This window comes from Amphiura filiformis, chromosome 17 (assembly GCF_039555335.1).
Source record: "Amphiura filiformis chromosome 17, Afil_fr2py, whole genome shotgun sequence".
NCBI lineage: Eukaryota > Metazoa > Echinodermata > Ophiuroidea > Amphilepidida > Amphiuridae > Amphiura > Amphiura filiformis.
In genome coordinates this window covers 7,258,433-7,277,180 of record NC_092644.1, presented here as the reverse complement: position 1 = coordinate 7,277,180, position 18,748 = coordinate 7,258,433, and the positions used below count along the sequence as shown (strand labels likewise).

The 18,748-nt window shown below is 36.2% G+C and overlaps 1 protein-coding gene and 1 non-coding gene across 3 annotated transcripts in view; both read right to left on the bottom strand.

Annotated features, from left to right (window-relative positions):
• Window positions 1–81: 81 nt before the first annotated feature.
• Window positions 82–18,748, bottom strand: part of LOC140136872 (protein CIP2A-like) — a 36,511-nt gene continuing 17,844 nt past the window's right edge. The window contains exons 12-22 of one of the 2 annotated variants that reach the window (XM_072158474.1): window positions 17,402–17,546; window positions 16,225–16,318; window positions 14,608–14,726; window positions 13,753–13,918; window positions 13,223–13,300; window positions 11,987–12,049; window positions 10,082–10,192; window positions 8,089–8,285; window positions 3,231–3,344; window positions 1,557–1,761; window positions 82–963 (exon numbers count right to left, since the gene is read on the bottom strand). In XM_072158474.1, coding sequence (XP_072014575.1) covers window positions 823–963; window positions 1,557–1,761; window positions 3,231–3,344; window positions 8,089–8,285; window positions 10,082–10,192; window positions 11,987–12,049; window positions 13,223–13,300; window positions 13,753–13,918; window positions 14,608–14,726; window positions 16,225–16,318; window positions 17,402–17,546 — 1,433 coding nt within the window. In that variant the 3' untranslated portion in view covers window positions 82–822. The remainder of the gene's footprint in view (window positions 964–1,556; window positions 1,762–3,230; window positions 3,345–8,088; window positions 8,286–10,081; window positions 10,193–11,986; window positions 12,050–13,222; window positions 13,301–13,752; window positions 13,919–14,607; window positions 14,727–16,224; window positions 16,319–17,401; window positions 17,547–18,748) is intronic. The other variant, XM_072158475.1, reaches the window with a different exon arrangement.
• Window positions 8,974–9,080, bottom strand: LOC140138502 (small nucleolar RNA SNORA14). The gene has a single exon (XR_011857027.1). It is a non-coding gene; the product is annotated as a small nucleolar RNA SNORA14 (small nucleolar RNA).

The following is an 18,748-nucleotide window of genomic DNA, read 5'->3' as shown; positions in this document are numbered from 1 at the left end:
TCTACATTGCATGCTTTATAAGCTAAACCACTCAGCAATATCTCCCAAATTTAGATAAGGCTGAACAAAATTATATTCCTCTCGGAGAGCAGCTTGTTTTTTTTATTTTATAGAATTTAATTCCAGTTGTTGGTATTTTGACATGAATATGAATCTTAAAAAATATTATATGCTTTGCTACAGAGATAGTTCAAGCTATCAATAGAGGTTGTCATTGTGACGTCAATGCCGTCATCTTGTGGGTACGGAGTGCCTTGTTGCTAAGGTCTCCACCTCAAAGTGAACAATGGAATGGAATATTGTGGAATATTTCATACACAATTTAATTCAAGATCACTGCCAGGGTGTTAGCTAGCCACCCATCCACCAGTCATTTCGGACAGGCAGTTTGCTCCTTAGGACAGGCAAAATTAATGCCTGTAACATAATTATGCTAAATTCCTAAAATAATGCTTGAATAGGTTCTGTGAACCAAAACAAGATCAGACAAACAAATCAAGGCTGTAGCAATAGCTATTTGGACTGACTGAACCCCAGAAGGGGCAGAGGTCTGGTTTATGTTTTCAATGTCAAATTTTGGACAGGCAGTTTAGGTGAAAATGACAGACACTTGTCAAATCCTATCTAAGACCCTGATCACTGCCCATGTGTATCCTAGGTCCATAAGTTGGCAACATACTTTAGATGAACTAGAGTTATGAGCAAAATTTAAACAGGCTTTAGGAATACACTTGGTAAATATCTCAAAAAAAAATACAATACTTAAAATGGTCTTTATTCAGATTTGCACATAGCAGAATTATGTGATGTTGCAAATGCTGCTTATTTGCCCCCTGTAAGGCTGTGTATCATCTGTGTAAGTTGTGAATGCTTGTCCAGCTCGGCTCTCTGTAGTTTCACTTGGTTGTCTTTTTCTCGAACTTCTTTCTTCAGCTTCCGACAGTCTGATTCCAGTGTACTTGTCTGTATGGAACATATGTAAAATAATTTAGTTAACATCGAGAATGATCAAACCTTACTCACAGCAATCCCACTTTTGATTCATTTGGATGTGCAGCATGGGTTTCAGAACACTGTCTCTTGAGTATTCCTTCACTTAGAAGATTCAATTAGGTCTTAAATTTATTCTATATTACTCATGTCATATACTGTTTTAAAATCATTTTCAATTATTTTTTTGTGATGTTTGAAATGAAATGTGCCAAGGGTGGTTGTGGATTAGGGGGAGGCGGATTAGGGGAGGGATCCATATTGTAAATTTGATCTAAAACCCCCATTAAAAATTTGAATCTAGTAAATGTCTAAATGAACTCCCAGACCTCTAAACCAAGTAAATAAGGTCATTTCAAAGACTAATACTTAAAATACCTGTAAAATGTTTGAAACATTTCACTTTTTTTACTATGTAACACAAAGGTACCCCAGTTTATGACAGAGGACCAGGAGCAAGTTCTTTGTTCTAATTTTATTTCAAGCTAACTCAATAACACATTTGCTTGGTCTCAAAAGCAAATATCACAAAACTCTTTTTCTCACCTAAAAGTGCTAGTACGTACCTTTTGCCCCAGTTCTTTAATTGTCTTTTCAGATTTCTCTAGCTGCGACCTCAGTCCATCAAGTGCTGTATCGAGTTCTTCTTTCTCCTTCTCTAACTGTTCTATTTTTTGTTTCAGTTGAGTTGAGACATTAGCTAACTGACCCTCAGTTTCCTTGAGTCGAGTTGTCAATTCCTCTTGTTGTTTTTCTAATGTCTCAACAGTGCTGTGGAAAAGACAAACAAATAAGTTCAACCTCAGGACTGGGGTTACTTAAAGGCCTGGAAAAATGGGCAACTTGGCAATCTCCTTGCCGCAAAAATTTTGTTATTGGAGGGAAATTTTGCTTTTCTGGATAAAGAAATATATAAGAAATGGTGGGAAATCCTGCTAAGTTGGAGGGAAATTTATCTCTCTTGCTGGGAAATAAACATAATTTTTCCAGACCTTCTTACTTGTACAAGGAATATGCATGAGGAACATGTTTGTCCTTGTCTGTGTCACTTCAAGGGGTTAGACTGGGATGCTTGGATTCCATATACCCCTATGCATAAACCTGCAGGAAATGTGCCACGTTAGTCCAGCTGCAGTGCAATTATTTGATGGTTTTGTTTTAATTTGTCCCCTCTCGAGTTGAGAGTAAAGCCATGTTGGATTTTGCAATGGCAGATTCGAATCGTTGCGTGTACAAAGTTGCGTCGCAAGCATATGGACATATCTCCCAGGATTATAAAGTTTCCAATTTCATACCAAACTTGTACTTATAAGGTGTAATCAAGCAACATGAGCCAACTCAATTCAAATGCTCTCCCTTTGTTTTTGTGAAAAATAAACTTTGAAATTACTTTCCAACAAAATGTGGTAAAAACATGGGATTTTCAGTGAATTCAAGCTAACATTCATATCATATTAGAAATTATTATATTAGGAATTTCAGGATTATTAGCTCAGAGCCATTTGGTTGCGCGTGCAGCGTTACCTCATGGATTCGCTAATTAAATTACGGGTAAATTGGGATAAATTGAGAAAAAACATCCAATTTCCTAAATATCTTCAAAATCTTTGGCAAGAAAACAAAGCAGTAATGAATTACATTACTTCTCCCCATTCCAGAAAAATACAGCACTATTTTTTTTGATTAAAAAATATTACAATGTTGTGCCAAATGAAATGCAGCTAAATCCTAATCCTTAAATTAGTTGGCAATGAAAGTTAAATTTTAATATTTGGTCAATTTTTTTAAATAAGGGCAAAAAAAAGTTTGGTTTTTTTTTCCGTATACTATGACAATCAAGCCAAAGATTTGTACTAAGACTAATTTTAAGTTATGCATTTTAACTTTTGGAAAACACATTTTCTAATATTTTCCATACGCAATTATCAAAAATAACATAAAATATTAAACTTTTGAGCTCAGTCTTATCCTAGTATAATTCAGATTTTAAATGCTTAGACTTGCACCAAGTCTTAGAATTTTGTGACTACAATTGTAAGAAAACATGCAATTTGTGTTTTTGGCCCATTTTTCCTCAAATTGTCCAAATATTAAAATTTAACTTTCATTGCCAGTTACAACTATCTAAAGGATTAGGATTAGCTATGTTTCATTTGGCAAAACAGGATAATATTTTCTTTAATTCCAAAAAATTAGTGCTGTATTTTTCTGGAATGGGGACTAGTGCACGTGGTACTTACACGTTATATTTGGTCTGTAGCTCATCGGTATGCTTGGTAAGCAGGTTGTGGTTTTCCTTCAACGACTGATATTCAGCAGTTTGGGTAGCCAGAGTACTCTCAACACAAGTTAATCTGGAAATAAATAAAATAATACATGTAAAAACAATTAATTTTCAAGATAAAATGAATTTATTTTCAAAACAGTTATCTCAACAAAAAGACTTACTTTTTTATATTTCCTCACCACATCTGTAGGACTTCATCAAATTGTCACTGTACTGTGCAGGGGCGGCACCAGGGTAATTTAGGTTTTTTTTGGCGGGTGGGTGGGGGACAATGTGAATGTATAAAAGGTTTCAGTGGCGTAGATTTCTTTTTGACATTGGGGGGATGGGGTTGGAAAAAATTCTTGAAGTATAATGAATCCAGCACCTATTGGCAACAAAATAAGTGTATGTTACAAATGCGCACACATTTTTTTGTAATATTGAAGCTAAACTGATGAAATGTTGTGCAAAAGTGGAATAATTTTGCGCGTAGCGTGCAAAAATTGGTACTTTTGGGGATAAAATGGCCAAATATGAGGTTAATTTGGCCAGAAACCCACACACAGACGTCAACATTGGGGGGAATGAATGTATGGACCATCCCCCACCCCCAGGATCTACGCCTATGAAAGGTTTAATTAGTCGCATCAGCGATGTAGGGGGTGTTTAAGGGGGATGTGCCCCATCAAAAGTTGGAAAATTGGCAGTTGGTGCAACTTTTTGACAATGTTTATGGTAATTATCTAACCATTATTTAACCATTACATGCATTCTGATAGTACCTGCAATTTTAGGAGTGTTTTTGCTTAATTCCGCCCCCCCCACCTAGAGACTTACTCTTCCCCCTCCCAATACCCACTGGAAAAAAATCATTATCTTTTCTTTTTCTTTCTTCTTTTCTTCTTCTTTCCATTTTTTTGTGCAGACTGTCTATTTGTGAGGTATTTATTATCTTATATTATCTGATGTTATTTATGAAAATGTATTGAAATATTAAGTACAAGTATTGCTAACATTGCTTCAGGAGCTCTGATAACACGACTTTGGAAAGATTTTCAGTATCACGTGACCTTTCTACCACAACAACATCAATTAGGCCAAGAAAAAAAAAAAGTTGTTTGGTTGTCCACCTTGTGGAAGATAGGGTCAGTCGGTCAGATTTATTTAAAGGTCATAGCCAAAATTGACTTTATAAATAAGACTAAACAGGGATCTTTCACTACTGTATGACTTCATTTATGTTTTTAAAACAGTTTAGAAGTGTAAAGAAACTGTTTAAATATCTTTTCTGGATGGCAAAGTACAGTAAAAACTTTTTTCCCGATTTCAAATATCAGTTTGGGGGTGCTTTGAATTCAGATTCCTCTAAATTCTGAGACCCTTCTGTGAAATCACATACCTGGAGTCTGTAATTTCACATACTTTTCACTTTTCTCGAAGTTGGCAGCAAATAAAACACTTAGGCAATATATTTAGTACATTTAGATAGTTAATGAACCTTTTTGCTTCAAATTCATCTGTGCAAATGAAAATGCTATCTGTGCAATTTTTTAATTAAGCAGAGCAAAATGACGCAAGAAAGCAGAATTATTTGAAAAAAATGCAGTATAACTTAACCACACCAATCTAAACAACCTTGAAACAAATGAGCTAAAAATGCAGTAACTTGGTTTTTTTTGCCTTAATTAGATTGATGAGTGTAATTGATGAACCAGGAACAGTGCCAGCTGTTTCCTGTTTCATACATCCATACAAGTTTAGTAGTCTGGTTGCCAGATCATATGTCCCTGTATCGGCTTGCACATCCTTCCTGATTGCAATGTTCCTGTTCACAAGGGGAATCAATTAGGCATCACCTAGGTTTACATAACTGCTTGTTTTATTCCCGGGTTTTATTGGTGAATTCTACGTGTATATACTGCACACCCTTTTTAAAGGAATACTCTCATGTATATTATACTAACCTTACTGGTGGACAGTTAAGTTTGTTATAGCTAATTATCCAGGGTCCATTTAATTAAACTTTTAACCCTTCGTAACTCAAGTAACCGTTCATAAACTTATGAACACCCAATACTACTGTACTACTTTGGACTCTTTTAAATCTTCATTAAAAAACCCATCACTTTTGCTGATGTAGAATGTTTTTCTTAATATGGTATTTTGTATATTTTCTGTATTATGCTCTGTTCACCATGTTCCCTTCGTGTTCATTTTCCTGTTGTTTCGCAGTGAGCGGCTCTGTCGGATACTTGCGCATTATAAGTTTCCATTATTATTATTATTATTACTAGACACAACTTTACGCAGGGTCCCTGTAGCAAATCCCTATTACTTAGCGGCATACTTAAAATTATTTACATCTGTGATTCACATGGGGAAATTTCCAAGTTAAAGGGAGAGTAAAAAATAATTATACCGAATTGACTTGATCGATCGAAGTAGCGGTGATATCACTGTTGTATATGAAAACATGACAGTAAGGCCAAAAAAGAAATTTCGTTTGCATGCCCTCCAGTCAGCCAAAAATTTTTTCCTGTACATATATGATGATAAAACTTCAGTCACATGGAAAGATATGTGAAAGAATACATAATCAAAATCATGAAAAGCAAGCTTTAATCTTCTTGGTCACATCATGGTCAGATAAGAGAGGTTGGACTGTATTTGTATCTTATAAAACATTGTAGTTTTTTTTTTTTAATATATTAAAAGCAAGCTAAGTGTTTCATTATTGCCTGGTGCATCCAGCCTACACATGTGAATGTCTATCTGGCAGGCTGTCTCTGTCTCGCTATCCAGGTTTGCCAAAACTTTTCAGTGCCAAGGTGTGGCGAATTGGCTCGCCAGGCCGCGGCAAATGACTCTCAAGTAGCCCATTTTATAAGCTTACAAAAAAGTGCCCAATACCGAATATTTGGACGGATTTACAAAAAGTTACTGACCAATCAATAAATGCTCACAAATCCCAACAATTGAACGACAAAAACCTTAATAAATCAGCTATATTGAAAGGAAAATACACATCAAAATACTGCTGTGGCTTGCCACTTGCAAAAGTAGCCCAATTTTAGGCAAGTAGCCGCATGCTTCTTTGAGTAGCAGTAAGTGATCGTCAAGTAGCCCAATTGTATGCCTAAGGTGCGGCGTTGGCAACATTGTCTCTCTCACTCAACTTCCTTCCTGCCTTACTTACTCTTTTCACTCAACATTTGGTCTTAAAGGGGCATTCATATTTTTTTCTTAAAGGAGCATTTATATTTTTTTCTTAAAGGGGCATTCATAATTTTCAATCTTTGTCAGATTTGTTCATATTCTATTTGCTACATGTATATTAATTAGAACAATCCAAATTTTGAGTAACATTGCTCCCGCGGTTTTGATACAAGAAGTAAGAACTTGTATAACAATGCCTGTATAACATATCTCAAGCGTTAAGTTTGACTGGGAAAATAAGAAAAGTATGAGCTTTCTTCTGATACCAAAATCTCACTTTTAATGCAAAAAAGGGAGATGGGGCTGTTCATCTGGTGACACACCTTTCAAGCGGCATTCATATATTTAAAGGGCACTCGTAAATTTACTTTTTTCTTGAAAAGGCATTAGTAAATTATTTGTTTCTTAAGGGGTCAGTCACCAACCTTTGCACAGTATTTTTTGTGGGGCTTGAGAGCTAGAGTCCGAAGTTTACCGTTTTCTAAAATCCAGTTTCCGTGTTGTAATCCGTGTTGTAAAATCTGTCAAATTTGTAAATCCATATTTTATGAATAAAGCTTAAAATGTATAAACAATGATTACGAATGATATTAATGTCACAATAAAGTGTTCAATATCGCGATCAATATATGCTCTTATCTTTTGACCATTTTTGTACCTCCGATTACGTGAATTCGGACTCTACTGAGAGCACATCAGATATATCAAATTGCATTCTGAATACGAAGAATGTCCTGATGATATCAAATAATTTTGATTTTTTTTTAAAAATTCATGATATAATGAAAAGCCAACGATAATTTGGACTTTTTTGAAATTTGGACTTTTCGTATTAAAAGATATACATTTTTCCCCCAAAGACCTAAAAATTTAGGTCTTGGGGGGACAATGTGGATCTTCATTTTTCTTTGGAATCAATCAAAATGAACAAAATTCACAGAGTTGCTACTTTTTGACAACTTTTCAAGCATATTTGGAAATTAAACCTATCAGCACCTACTGAACCACTTAGATATCATTTTTGGAAAGATTTGTATACATACCGTTGTTATGATAGGGTCTAGTCGGTACATTTTAAGTATTTCAATCCAAAATTATGATCTTTGAAATTTATTGATGAAACACAAATGAACCCCACTTGACACATGGCCATCTGTGTTGAAAAGTGCATTAACTGCAGGTTATTTCTGCTATTTTGTGGTTCTTGTTCCTTTGGGTGTTTTTTCATTATTTTTGAGGGGTGAGGAGCTGAAAAATGGCATTATGTTTCACTACCTGAAGAGAATTGATCAAAAATTGAATTCCTTCATGAGGTTAGTATCTGTCAATGAATTGACCACATCACCAGGATGTCATTATAGCTAGAGGCAGTATATGACACACATTGGTCAACGAGTTACATAAAAATGACCTTGTGTGGTATTTAGTTCCCAGGAAGTGAGTTTTGCCTGAGGCAATTTGTGTTTAAATGTTGATCCCTCACTACAAGAGTTTTTACCGTCGATTTCATTGAAAAAGGTGATGAGACATGATCAATTCTGTTCAGGCAGTGAAACCTAATGGATATTACAAAAGTTAAAACTGTTTTAAGCTATCCATTAACCTTTTCTTACCTTTTTGATGTATCCGCATGTGTTACAACCAGTTTATCATGTGCCTCAGCAATAGTTATTAACCTTTGGTTTTCGCTAGATGCTTTCTGAAGCTTGCTGCTCAGATGCTCCCTGTCCGACATCACCTGCTGGAGCTGTTCACGGTATTCTTCACTCCTCTTTTCTGATTCCTTCAGAACGCATCGTAACTTGCGAGCCTACCAAATTAAAAAACGAGGTGTACAGTGCTTTTAAAAAAGTTTTCAGGCATGAGAAATTGAGAATGGCTGTCTTGAAAACTGCCTTAAAAGGTCCAAAACAGGCTGAAAAAATAAAAATGTGTCAATTTGGACAACAAAAGTGCCTGAATTCAGACAAAAGCCTGAAAATGCTCATGCTTGAGTTTTTGCTTGTGTATAATATTGCTATTGATTTTTGCATTTTGTTCTTCTATTATTACTAACTCTCTCCACACAGATGAAAAGTTGTTTTTTTTAATTCAAAAATTTCAGAATTGTAAATATTCATGAACATATGTGACATGATCAAGAGGAATGAGTCACATGTTGACTCTGGTCGAAAATGAGTTTTACACATGTTTCTAAAGAGGATATTTAGAGCTTTCAGAGACTGAAAACCCCATGTAGATACGACTTTTCTTTACCAAGTTACTTCAATTTATCAAAAGCTGAAAACAACATAAAACAAAAGAATTTTAACATTTTCTTTGCCATTATCTCAAAAACTAATATTATCGACATCCGACTCATTTCCCTTGATCATGTCACATCATGAAAAATGCATTAAAATGAGTACAAACAAGACTAATTATTGGTTCAGTGGTTCTTTAGATAGCTCTTGATATTTTGAGAAAATATCTCAAAATTTGGACTTATGTTGAAGCCTATGGGTAGCATACAGATCATTAAATTCCAGATTGGGCTATTCCATTTAAAATTCACACTTTCTGTGGAAGATTTTGAAATATCCACCACAGGGGAGTATGAATTTCAATGGAATAAGCACATTAGGCAGCTCCATTTGAATTTCATACACCCTCTGTGGAAGATTCAACCTGAATCTTCCATAGGGGGAGGGTAAGCTTCAAAATGGAGCTGCTAATGTGTTAAGGCCATTTGAAATTCATACTCCCCCTGTGGTGGATATTTCCAAAATCTTCCACAGGGGTAGTGTGGATTTTAAATGGAATAGCCCAATTTTGATTGACAAGTTCAATAAATGGGACAGCAGTGGGAACACCCCTTTTTGTTGTGATTAGTAACCAAAATTCCTACAGTTTTTTGGTTTGCATAATTGGGTGCATGGGTGTCAATCCAGGGGGTAGGAGGATGAGTCCCCTCCCCCACCCTTTAGTGGCAAAATTACCCATTTTTTTGTTCTTTTCAGCCACTTGGTGCATGGGTGTCAATCCAGGGGGGGTAGGAGGCTGAGTCCCCTCCCCCACCCTTTAGTGGCAAAATTACCCATTTTTTGTTCTTTTCAGCCACTTTGACAATTCAGGCCGAATGTCCCCCGCCCACATTTCAAGAGTTGAAGACGGATTTACACTAATGATTGGGTGTATAATATTCTTTCATTTGATTGGATATTTATTACCTGTACATCTTGCTACAGAGTCATGTTAAACATCAAGCAAGTGGATTGGATTCCAAATGAAACCATCTAAAATCTGACCAACACCACTCCACTGGTTGCCAGAGTTAAGATTCATCAACTCAAATTTCTTGGCCATATACTGCATCTTGAAGGCAAAGAGCCTGTGAAAGAACATGCCCTTTATATTCCACCACATGGGAAGGGGAAACCGGGACGGCCGCCCACACTGTACTTACAGTATGTCCAGCACCTCCTGGGAGATACTGAAGAGATGCTGCAGCCAAACAAAATTGTTTCGCTTGCCCAAGATCGCAATAGTTGGAGAAAGCTTGTTGTCGCCTGCTCCGCAGCCTACTGATGATGTTGACATGGTACATAGTACTGTTAGACAACTTACCTCTGCTTCAGACTGTGCTCTCCTACACCTGTATTGAGCTATTAATCTGTCTGCTTGAGCAAGGGCCAATGCTTTGGCTTCAAGTAGATCTTGCAAATGACTCTCTTTCGTCTGTGAACAAAATCAGAATATGATTGGTTTCTGAATTTTATTGAAGACAAAAAGGCAGCATTGTGTCCACTTGACGTGTATTAATGTATCTTATATGACATGCTGGTTTGATTTATTGATCATTCAGGCAAGCAAACATACAAAAAGCAGGAAAAAAGGCAAACATAGTCAATGGGTTCCTGTTGGATTCCCTAATAGTAAACTAAATCACTTAAAAATGGGTCTTGGACAACCCAGTTAACAAAAAAGAAAATATAAGAAAATGAAAAAAACAAACCCAAAAACAAAAAACACCACACAACAATTACTGATAAAGGTACATACATCTACGCAATTTGCACGAAAAATGAAAAATAAATAAATACAATTTTACTGGAGACATCATTTGGAAAGGTGGACCATAGCCCAGGGAATGTGACAAAATGGGAATTATATGGAATTCTACTGGGAAAACAGTGACCTATAGAGTGTGGAGCAATGTATTATACATAATCATACATAAGGCCAAGTAAATAAAAAAACATGTTTCTCGTCCCCTCCTGCTTCCTTTTTTGAAGATTTTGCATTTTTATTTTTATTTTGCAATCTTTCTGTAACTTTTTGTAAAGATACTAGAGAAGTTGCAACTTCTTCTTATAAGCCTATACAATAGTATTAGAAACATTTGTGAAGTATTTTGTGATGAGGGGTTGACATCTCCAAACAACAAAATAAAAAGAGCCTCTTCATGTTTTTCAGCTTCTAATCTTTACGCTATAAAAAGGATAAAAAGCGTCTAAATAGGGCAATTTAGGGCATTTTTTCAATAAAAAATAAAAAATAAAAAGCCCCTCTTCCTCCTATTTTTCCAAAACCTGGACGAGAAACATGTTTTATTTTTTACTTTGCCTAACTCACATAATCATACATAACTCACAAATTGTCAACCTGCTACTACGATAATTGCCTAACTCATTTTTTGTAATTTTGAAGAAAAGTACAAACTATGGTTCATGGATGCATTTAAACATAATTATTCACCAATCTTTGCACAAGAACAAATAATGAGACAAATTAAAAGAAATAATCCAAAATGATTAGGGTGATTACATAACTGAAGCATGCTTGAACCATACTTTGCACTTTTTCTCACAATTACAAAATATGAGTTAGGCAATTATCGTAGCAGGGTGATGAAATGCAAAATCAAAATCAATTCTGGTATTATACTTTTTTCGTTGATATAAACAGAGGATGTTAGAATCACAAAAAAACAAGGTTAATTACATAAACCACTATTCAATAAATAAGCCCGGTTTTCGCTGAGCAGTTTTGGGTCACTGTGAACTCTTATCGAGGAAATCGCTTATTATTATTCACTCATTTATTTGTAATAATGTTATCATTAAAAATATTTTAAATAATTAATTCATAAAATAACCATGTTTTATTTTATTTTTATTCTAGTAAAACATTTTAAATAATATTTTGAACATACAAAAACTTTCCCGATATGTTAGAGGTCAAAGTGTCCTAAAACTGCCAAAACTGTCACACAATGCATTGCACATTTTAATGCCGATTTGGATTATTCCAATGAGGTCCTTAAATAAAATAGTGGACAGGACAAGGCAATCAAACAAGGACGGAAAAAAGACAATCAATTACAGATCAGATGTTTCAGTTTTTTTTCAAAAGGTTGTTTTTTTAAAGAAAAGTTAATAATAACAACATTGTAGCAGTAGTATTATGCCTGATGTGGTCTAATCTGGCTGGGCAAAGGTAACAGTTCAAATAATAAATAATGACACTTACGGCTAGTGATGTTAACTTATGCTCATATACATCCATTATTTCCGAAGCTCTTACATCACGAAGCTGTACAAAGTAATAACAAGAAATAAATTGTTAACCAAGAAAATTTTAAAACTTTCAAAGGAAACTGAAAGTAAATAAATGAAAATATTTATCTTTTTATATTTTTGGCAACTACTACCCGATAAATAAATAGCCAAATAAATCATTGTCAATTTATGATTGGAAAAAAGTGCATATTGCTGCCAATTATATGTTTCTGATTATGTTGTATTTGTCGGTGCCATCTAAGTACTATTAGGTCTTGTAACAAGCAGTATGGGAGACTGGTAGCATTATAGTAGAAGACCAGCCTGTAGAGTTTGTGACCAACTCAAAGAACAAAGATTTGAAAGTTATTTTGTGATCTTTGATTGATTCTGAATCAATTTAGCTTGGGCTCACCTCCTGAAACTTCCGGGCATTCCGGGGAGGGGTCAATCAAGGTTACATGGGGGTCAAATTTTCAGAATGGGGGCGGCCTCCCGGGGTAGGAGCGGCCACGGACGCCACTGAGAGCCGTGCCTGAGCTAGCGGTTCTTGAGCTCATATATTGAGAAAAATACAGCCCACAAGATATGTGTTTAATATGTGAGATCCCAAGGTTTATTTCAATGGTTTCATTTTTCCCTTATGTGCAATATTTTCCCGGGGAGGGGAGGGGGGGATAGTGAAACCTTTGGTTTTAACCTATGATTTGTCAGCACATAATATTTAAAATAGAAAGACATTTTGCCCTAATCTTATCTCTCAAGATTTATTACTGAATCTAAGAATAAAAATACTGGATTTGTCATCTCTATTACCAGTCATGGGAGCTATGAACTTAGCCAGCTTAGTGACAACGCCTGCAGCCGAAAGCGTCACAGTCAGTGATGTGTTAGAGACTGTTGTGCACTTACGATGGCGCAGCATTCCGTGATTTTGTTGTTTAGATCCAAGAAAGTAGCGTATGTGGCACATACGATGGTCTTGCAGCAGATGGAAAAACAAAATTAGCGTGCAAGACTATTGTACGTGGCACATACGATAGTGTTGCACACATTAATAAAATTGCAAATGCACTTACGATATTTTATTTTATTAATTAAAAAATAATTAAGCAATTTTGAAACTTAAAACCTGGTTTATAATTGTGCTTTTATATGGCCTTCCATAATTCGTCAACATCTCAAATTGGCCGAAAATGTCACTTACGATAGTGTAGCACTCTGCCGACGATATATCCCCACAGGGACCATGGCGCCATTTAACATCATTCTGATGGGCACAGTTCTAAACAAACATATTACAGAATCAGTACAGATGAGGAATCAAAGAATATTGCGTTGATGTTATGGCCTGCGTTTCATGAACTTTCAAGCATCGTTAATCTCATTTCTCAGTCATTTTATTGCGACACGTAATGCTATCAGAACTACAGACACTATTTTGATTTTTGATGTTATAATTGATGTTAAAAACCAAAAATTGAATTGAAATCTGTCAGAAAAATGAAAAGTGGATTTCTGCTAAAATTTCTGAATTGTAAATTTTTATGACCATACTAGGAATCAGCATGGAAAATGCTTTAAAATTAGTACAAACAAGCCTAGTATTGGTTCACCAGTTCTTGATACAGCTCTTGATATTTTGAGAAAATATCTCAAAACTTTTTATGTTGAAGCACATGGCTACCACGCAGAGTATTAATATTGTACCACTGATGAATTGTGGGCATTACTTACATCCATTCCCGTTTTCATTTTGTCAATCAACCCTTGGATGCTACTGTCATTCAGCTTATTATTCCGTGACAATGAAAACGTATGGTCAGGCGAGTTCAAGGGTCGCTTTAGTGTTTCGATTTCCTCTGCCTTGTGGTTATTACAGCTTGCGATGCATTCTCCAAGTCTGAAGAAGTAAATAATGGACATAACAATATTGGTAGTTAACAGGCTAATCAGAGTTAAGCATAAGCAGGTCACTCATACTTATTTCATAAAACACTACAAGTCTTCGTGGCATCCACAGCATTAACTGTGCACCCAAAGAGCACCATGATATAAATAATGAATATAATAGTATTCATCTTGCTATGGTTTATTCATAGAAGGTATTTTCATAACAACAATTAGAGGATGCACTCTCAAATGCTTTTTATGCTAATAGCACATATATCAGCTAAAGTGTCATTTTAAAGCTGAAAGTGCATTCTTTCAAAATCTGCAATAAACAGACAATGATCTAGAGCCGACTTTACTACCTCTTCGTGGTGGATGGTCACATATTAACATCTGTGTTCGCTGACAAATAAGTACACACCGCCACCACCAAACACACCCCCACACACAGAAATACACCAAATGAGTGATGTGCCTGTGTTTTGGGGCTAACCTTATTGTTTTCCATACAACATGCAACTTGTCAATGGTAAACAAGACAAACTAATTAATAAACAAGTAGGCCTATATATGTCTTGTGAAAGTATTAAATGAAAGAAAGCTTCACATGTGGAGGATTTGTCTCATTGCAGACTCCTCAATACAGGTCTACTTATATATACAATAACTCATGCATTTACACTATTTTTATTTACTCACATAATGGTTGGAAATTGTTGCAAGGAAGAAGCATGTGTGATTACTCGCAAGGCTGTTTGCACCCGACTCCTGTTTTTACAAGTCAGAGAATGAGCGAAGAATGGCATCAATCGCTGATCCTGCAATAAAATACAAACAATGGTTAAAGAAGAAGTCCTGCCAAAGCTGTTCTTCTGGGGTGAACCAAACCTTCCTGGTTATCAAATTAATCAGTGAAAAGGTTATCTCTGAATTTGACAGGTGCTAATTGATGTTTTAATGTTATTGCATCAATTAGCACATGGCCATGCGTTTTATATTGGGTACACCAATAGGGTGGAGCAGTACTTTTGTGCGAGATTTTTTGTGCTAATTCTTAGTATTTTTAAGTCAAGGGTGTCACCTACCTAGACAAATGACCTATCAATTTAAAGCATTTGATGAGACCTTTGTATTGATACCATAACAATTTATGTAGCATAAACCATTCTAAAGTTATTTTGATTTTAGTGAAAACATGACAGGGTGGAGCCGAGGATTGATATGGAGGATTGATATGTAAATTTAACTAAAAATGTCAAAAAAATGGGGGTATATTGATATATTTGCTTCTTTTAATTGGTTTTATGTTGTAAAGACTTAAGAACAATCATTTAGAAACTAAAAAAGGTAACTCTGTCTTTAAATTTAGTGAATTTCTAGTGCAAATCACTTGATTACAGAAAATGCCTTAATTTGCACTGTTTGTGTGTAAATCCCTATTCGGAATGCCTCAGATGTGCGTTTCAAATATGTTTGCACACAGCGAAACCTATAGCAAGTATCAAAATAAAAGTATACATTTTTTTAAGCTCTTGAGCCAAGGAACTCAAATATGATGTCCTTTTCAGCATAGGGTATAATATGTAAAAAATATATCTCACTGAAGATCGAACATTTTTTATGGAAAATTTTGCTATTCAAAGTCCACTACCTCCCTAACCAATCTTTCCACTGGAAAACTAATATCATTTTTGGATTCCCTGTTTAATTTCCTGTCAGGAAATGTATACTTTTCTTGTATTTATGGGTTTAGTTAACAAACAATTATATTTGTATCAAAAAGCGTGCATTTTCAAAGAGGAAAAAAATTAGAAATTTTGGGTACCGAAAAATCTACCAACTCAAAACACATGGCCACATGTCAAATTCAGAGATAACATTGTCACTGACAAATTTGACAACCAGGCAGATTTGGTTCACCCCAAAAGAACTGCTCTGGTGGGGCTTTTCCTCTTTAAATACATTCAGATCCACAACGAGGGAATTTACCCAATAAGTTGACTTCACATTACCTTTGTCCTCGGTATGTGACCCTGAACTCTACCATTACATAGAAGTATCCATATTGTAAAAATGACACAAGTTTGGTTGCAATTGGATTTGAATTATCCATGTGAGGCCATTTTCAATGTCCCGCCTATTTTACAAGTTGACTATTGGGATCGCCAAGTGGCTGATACTGTGCAGTACCAGGGGAGCATCAGTGTAGTACCAGCAGTGCAGTATCACTGCTGGTGGGTCCTGTGCAGTAGAAGAATTGGTACTATGTAGGTATTTTGTCAGGAATGAGTAATGTAATGTTTTTTAATTGCTCACCTGTAGTAACTGCTGTAGTGGCTGTTGTAATGAGTAAGCTTCTAGTTTCAGAAACAGGTCCATCATCAGAAGAACTACTTCAGCACCTGGCTCACTGTAACAATAAATCAAGTCAATTTCACCATGATACCAACAGTTATGGTTACTACTTGTGCTCAATTGTTGTCAGCCTTCATTGTATTACTGGGATGTCATTGCACTGGACAATTTCGGCGCCCGGGAATTTTGAATATCATATGTTGAGAGACGGCTGTATTAATTCGCTTTTATGGTCAATATGAGTTTGTTTCAAATAAAACCATGTGATCCATGTTTGACAATTAATTTTCTATCATATAAAGCAAGTGATTGCCAGAGACATCCTTTAACAGTGTGGATTCTCCTTCTCTAATTCTGTGGATATTTCCAAAATAATCCAGTATTTACTTGTTAATATTGAGTATAATTCGCCAGAGATTATTTCCTGCAGAGTGGCATTCACCAGCCAATCATGGTTTACTATCAAATCACACCTTTCTGAGATGGCAGGATAGTGAACAAAAAATAGGGACGGCGCGGTCCCAGATAGGTTGTCCTAAGATATGAGCATTTTGGGTTTTTTTCATTTTCTGTCTATTTTCCAAGTTTACCTGAAATGACCTTTGATAGTTGACCAAATTTGAGCCAAAAGCCTTACATAATCATTGACACCACACATACCCCTACTTGTAAGATGTGTGAATCAGAGACGTCTGTGTGTAGCCATCCAACTGGGACTATCCATCCACAACTATGCTAGGTTGCTATGCATGTGTGGATATGTCCCCACTTTGCTGGAAAAAATCATGTGTGTACAAGGTGCATCAGATCAAGTGAGATGGCGTACCCTTGTGATGACCACAGCAGCACTACAAAGCGCCACCTGACAGAGAGAGTTAAATAGTATGGAATCAGATGTGTGTGTATCGTCTGATTCTGTACTATGCAATAGGGGTATCTCATCCCCCATATGTCTAATGCCTTTAGTGCCCTCTAGAGGGATATCCCCATTTACAGGTGTATCCCCAGTTTATCGGGATGCAATGCAAATGTATCCCCGTTTCACACGTCTTACACTTGCACCGACACGTACACGACTCATGATGCCATAAGGTCTTTTCCTTCGTACGACCGATAAATGCAAGCATGATTCTATTACCTCCAGTCTGCGTCATCATTGTTTGGTTTGTAGAGATTAAGTCCTATCCTATTATGATTCAGTTGATGTTCTAAGATTGATAAACACACAGACGTATCCAGTAAGCGTACAATCTCTGACCTCACTCCTTCTTCCCCGCATAGAAGTAAATATGATAGTTAAGGCAACTACGCAGAAAATATGATTGATGGTTTCAAGCAAACAACCCATGTAATACTAGCAACATCATTGTTCATTAAGTTTCTTCAAAAAGAAATATAAATTGGCTGCATCCTTAAAAATCAGAAAACAAGCCAGGGTCTGTTGGGCAGGTTGGTGGGAGGGGGTGGGGGTGTTGGAGACGGTAGAGTCAGTACTTCCTCATCCTGCCCCATTACAGCACCCCCACGGCCACCAGATGTACAGAAATTTATAGTATTTTACAATTTTGAAATGCCTTCTGGAGCACTATTTTAATTTCAATATTACAAACTCCCGAGAAATAAAAAGCGGTTCTTTGATTTACTGGAGCTCCGTTTCCGTTCATCACAAGAGTTGCATCAAGAGTAAAACAAGAGGGCAACAAACAAGGTCTAAACAAATCATAGACTTATAATGAACAGACAGTGCACCAACTATTAAAGTTCAGCATTACCTGTTAATGAGGGCCAATCATTCCACGAAGTGCGAGAGATGACAATGATATGCTCACGCTGTGCCCATTACGGCATAAGTGCCATCTTAATATTGTGTAAACGCCAATGCACGCAACACCATGTGTGATTTGTTGGACATTGGTGCAGGCACGGGTGATAGAACAATCGGCCCTTATGAATATGCAAGAATTCTCAGTGTATATACAAAGCACAGGGATTTTGCCTGTTGGGGCACTATGAGATCTATACTGAACTTTGCATGTTAGTACCTGTATTGAAGTCATCCAACACTGTGATTGATTCTGCTGTTCAGTCAGTGTTGCCAAAACTTTTCAGTGCCAAGGTGTGGCGAATTAACTCATCAGGCCACGGTGAATGACTCTCAAGTAACCCAATTGTTAACATTTAAAAAAAGCACAATACCAGATATTTTGGCGGTTTTCCCCGAATTTAGAACGTAAATCACCGATTTGGGGCGGAAAAGCACTTCGACTTAAAAACTTCTGGTGCTTATTGGGAAGTTACTGAATGTTCAATAAATGGACACAAAACCCACTGTTATTGCAATTTGGAGCTTCAGAGAATTAAAACCTTCAAGATTCGGCTCAATTGAAAGGAAAATTATGTCAAATTACTGCAGCGGCCTGACACTTGTAAAGTAGCCCAATTTTACGCAAGTAGCAGCACATTTGTTTAATCAAGTAGCAGCAAA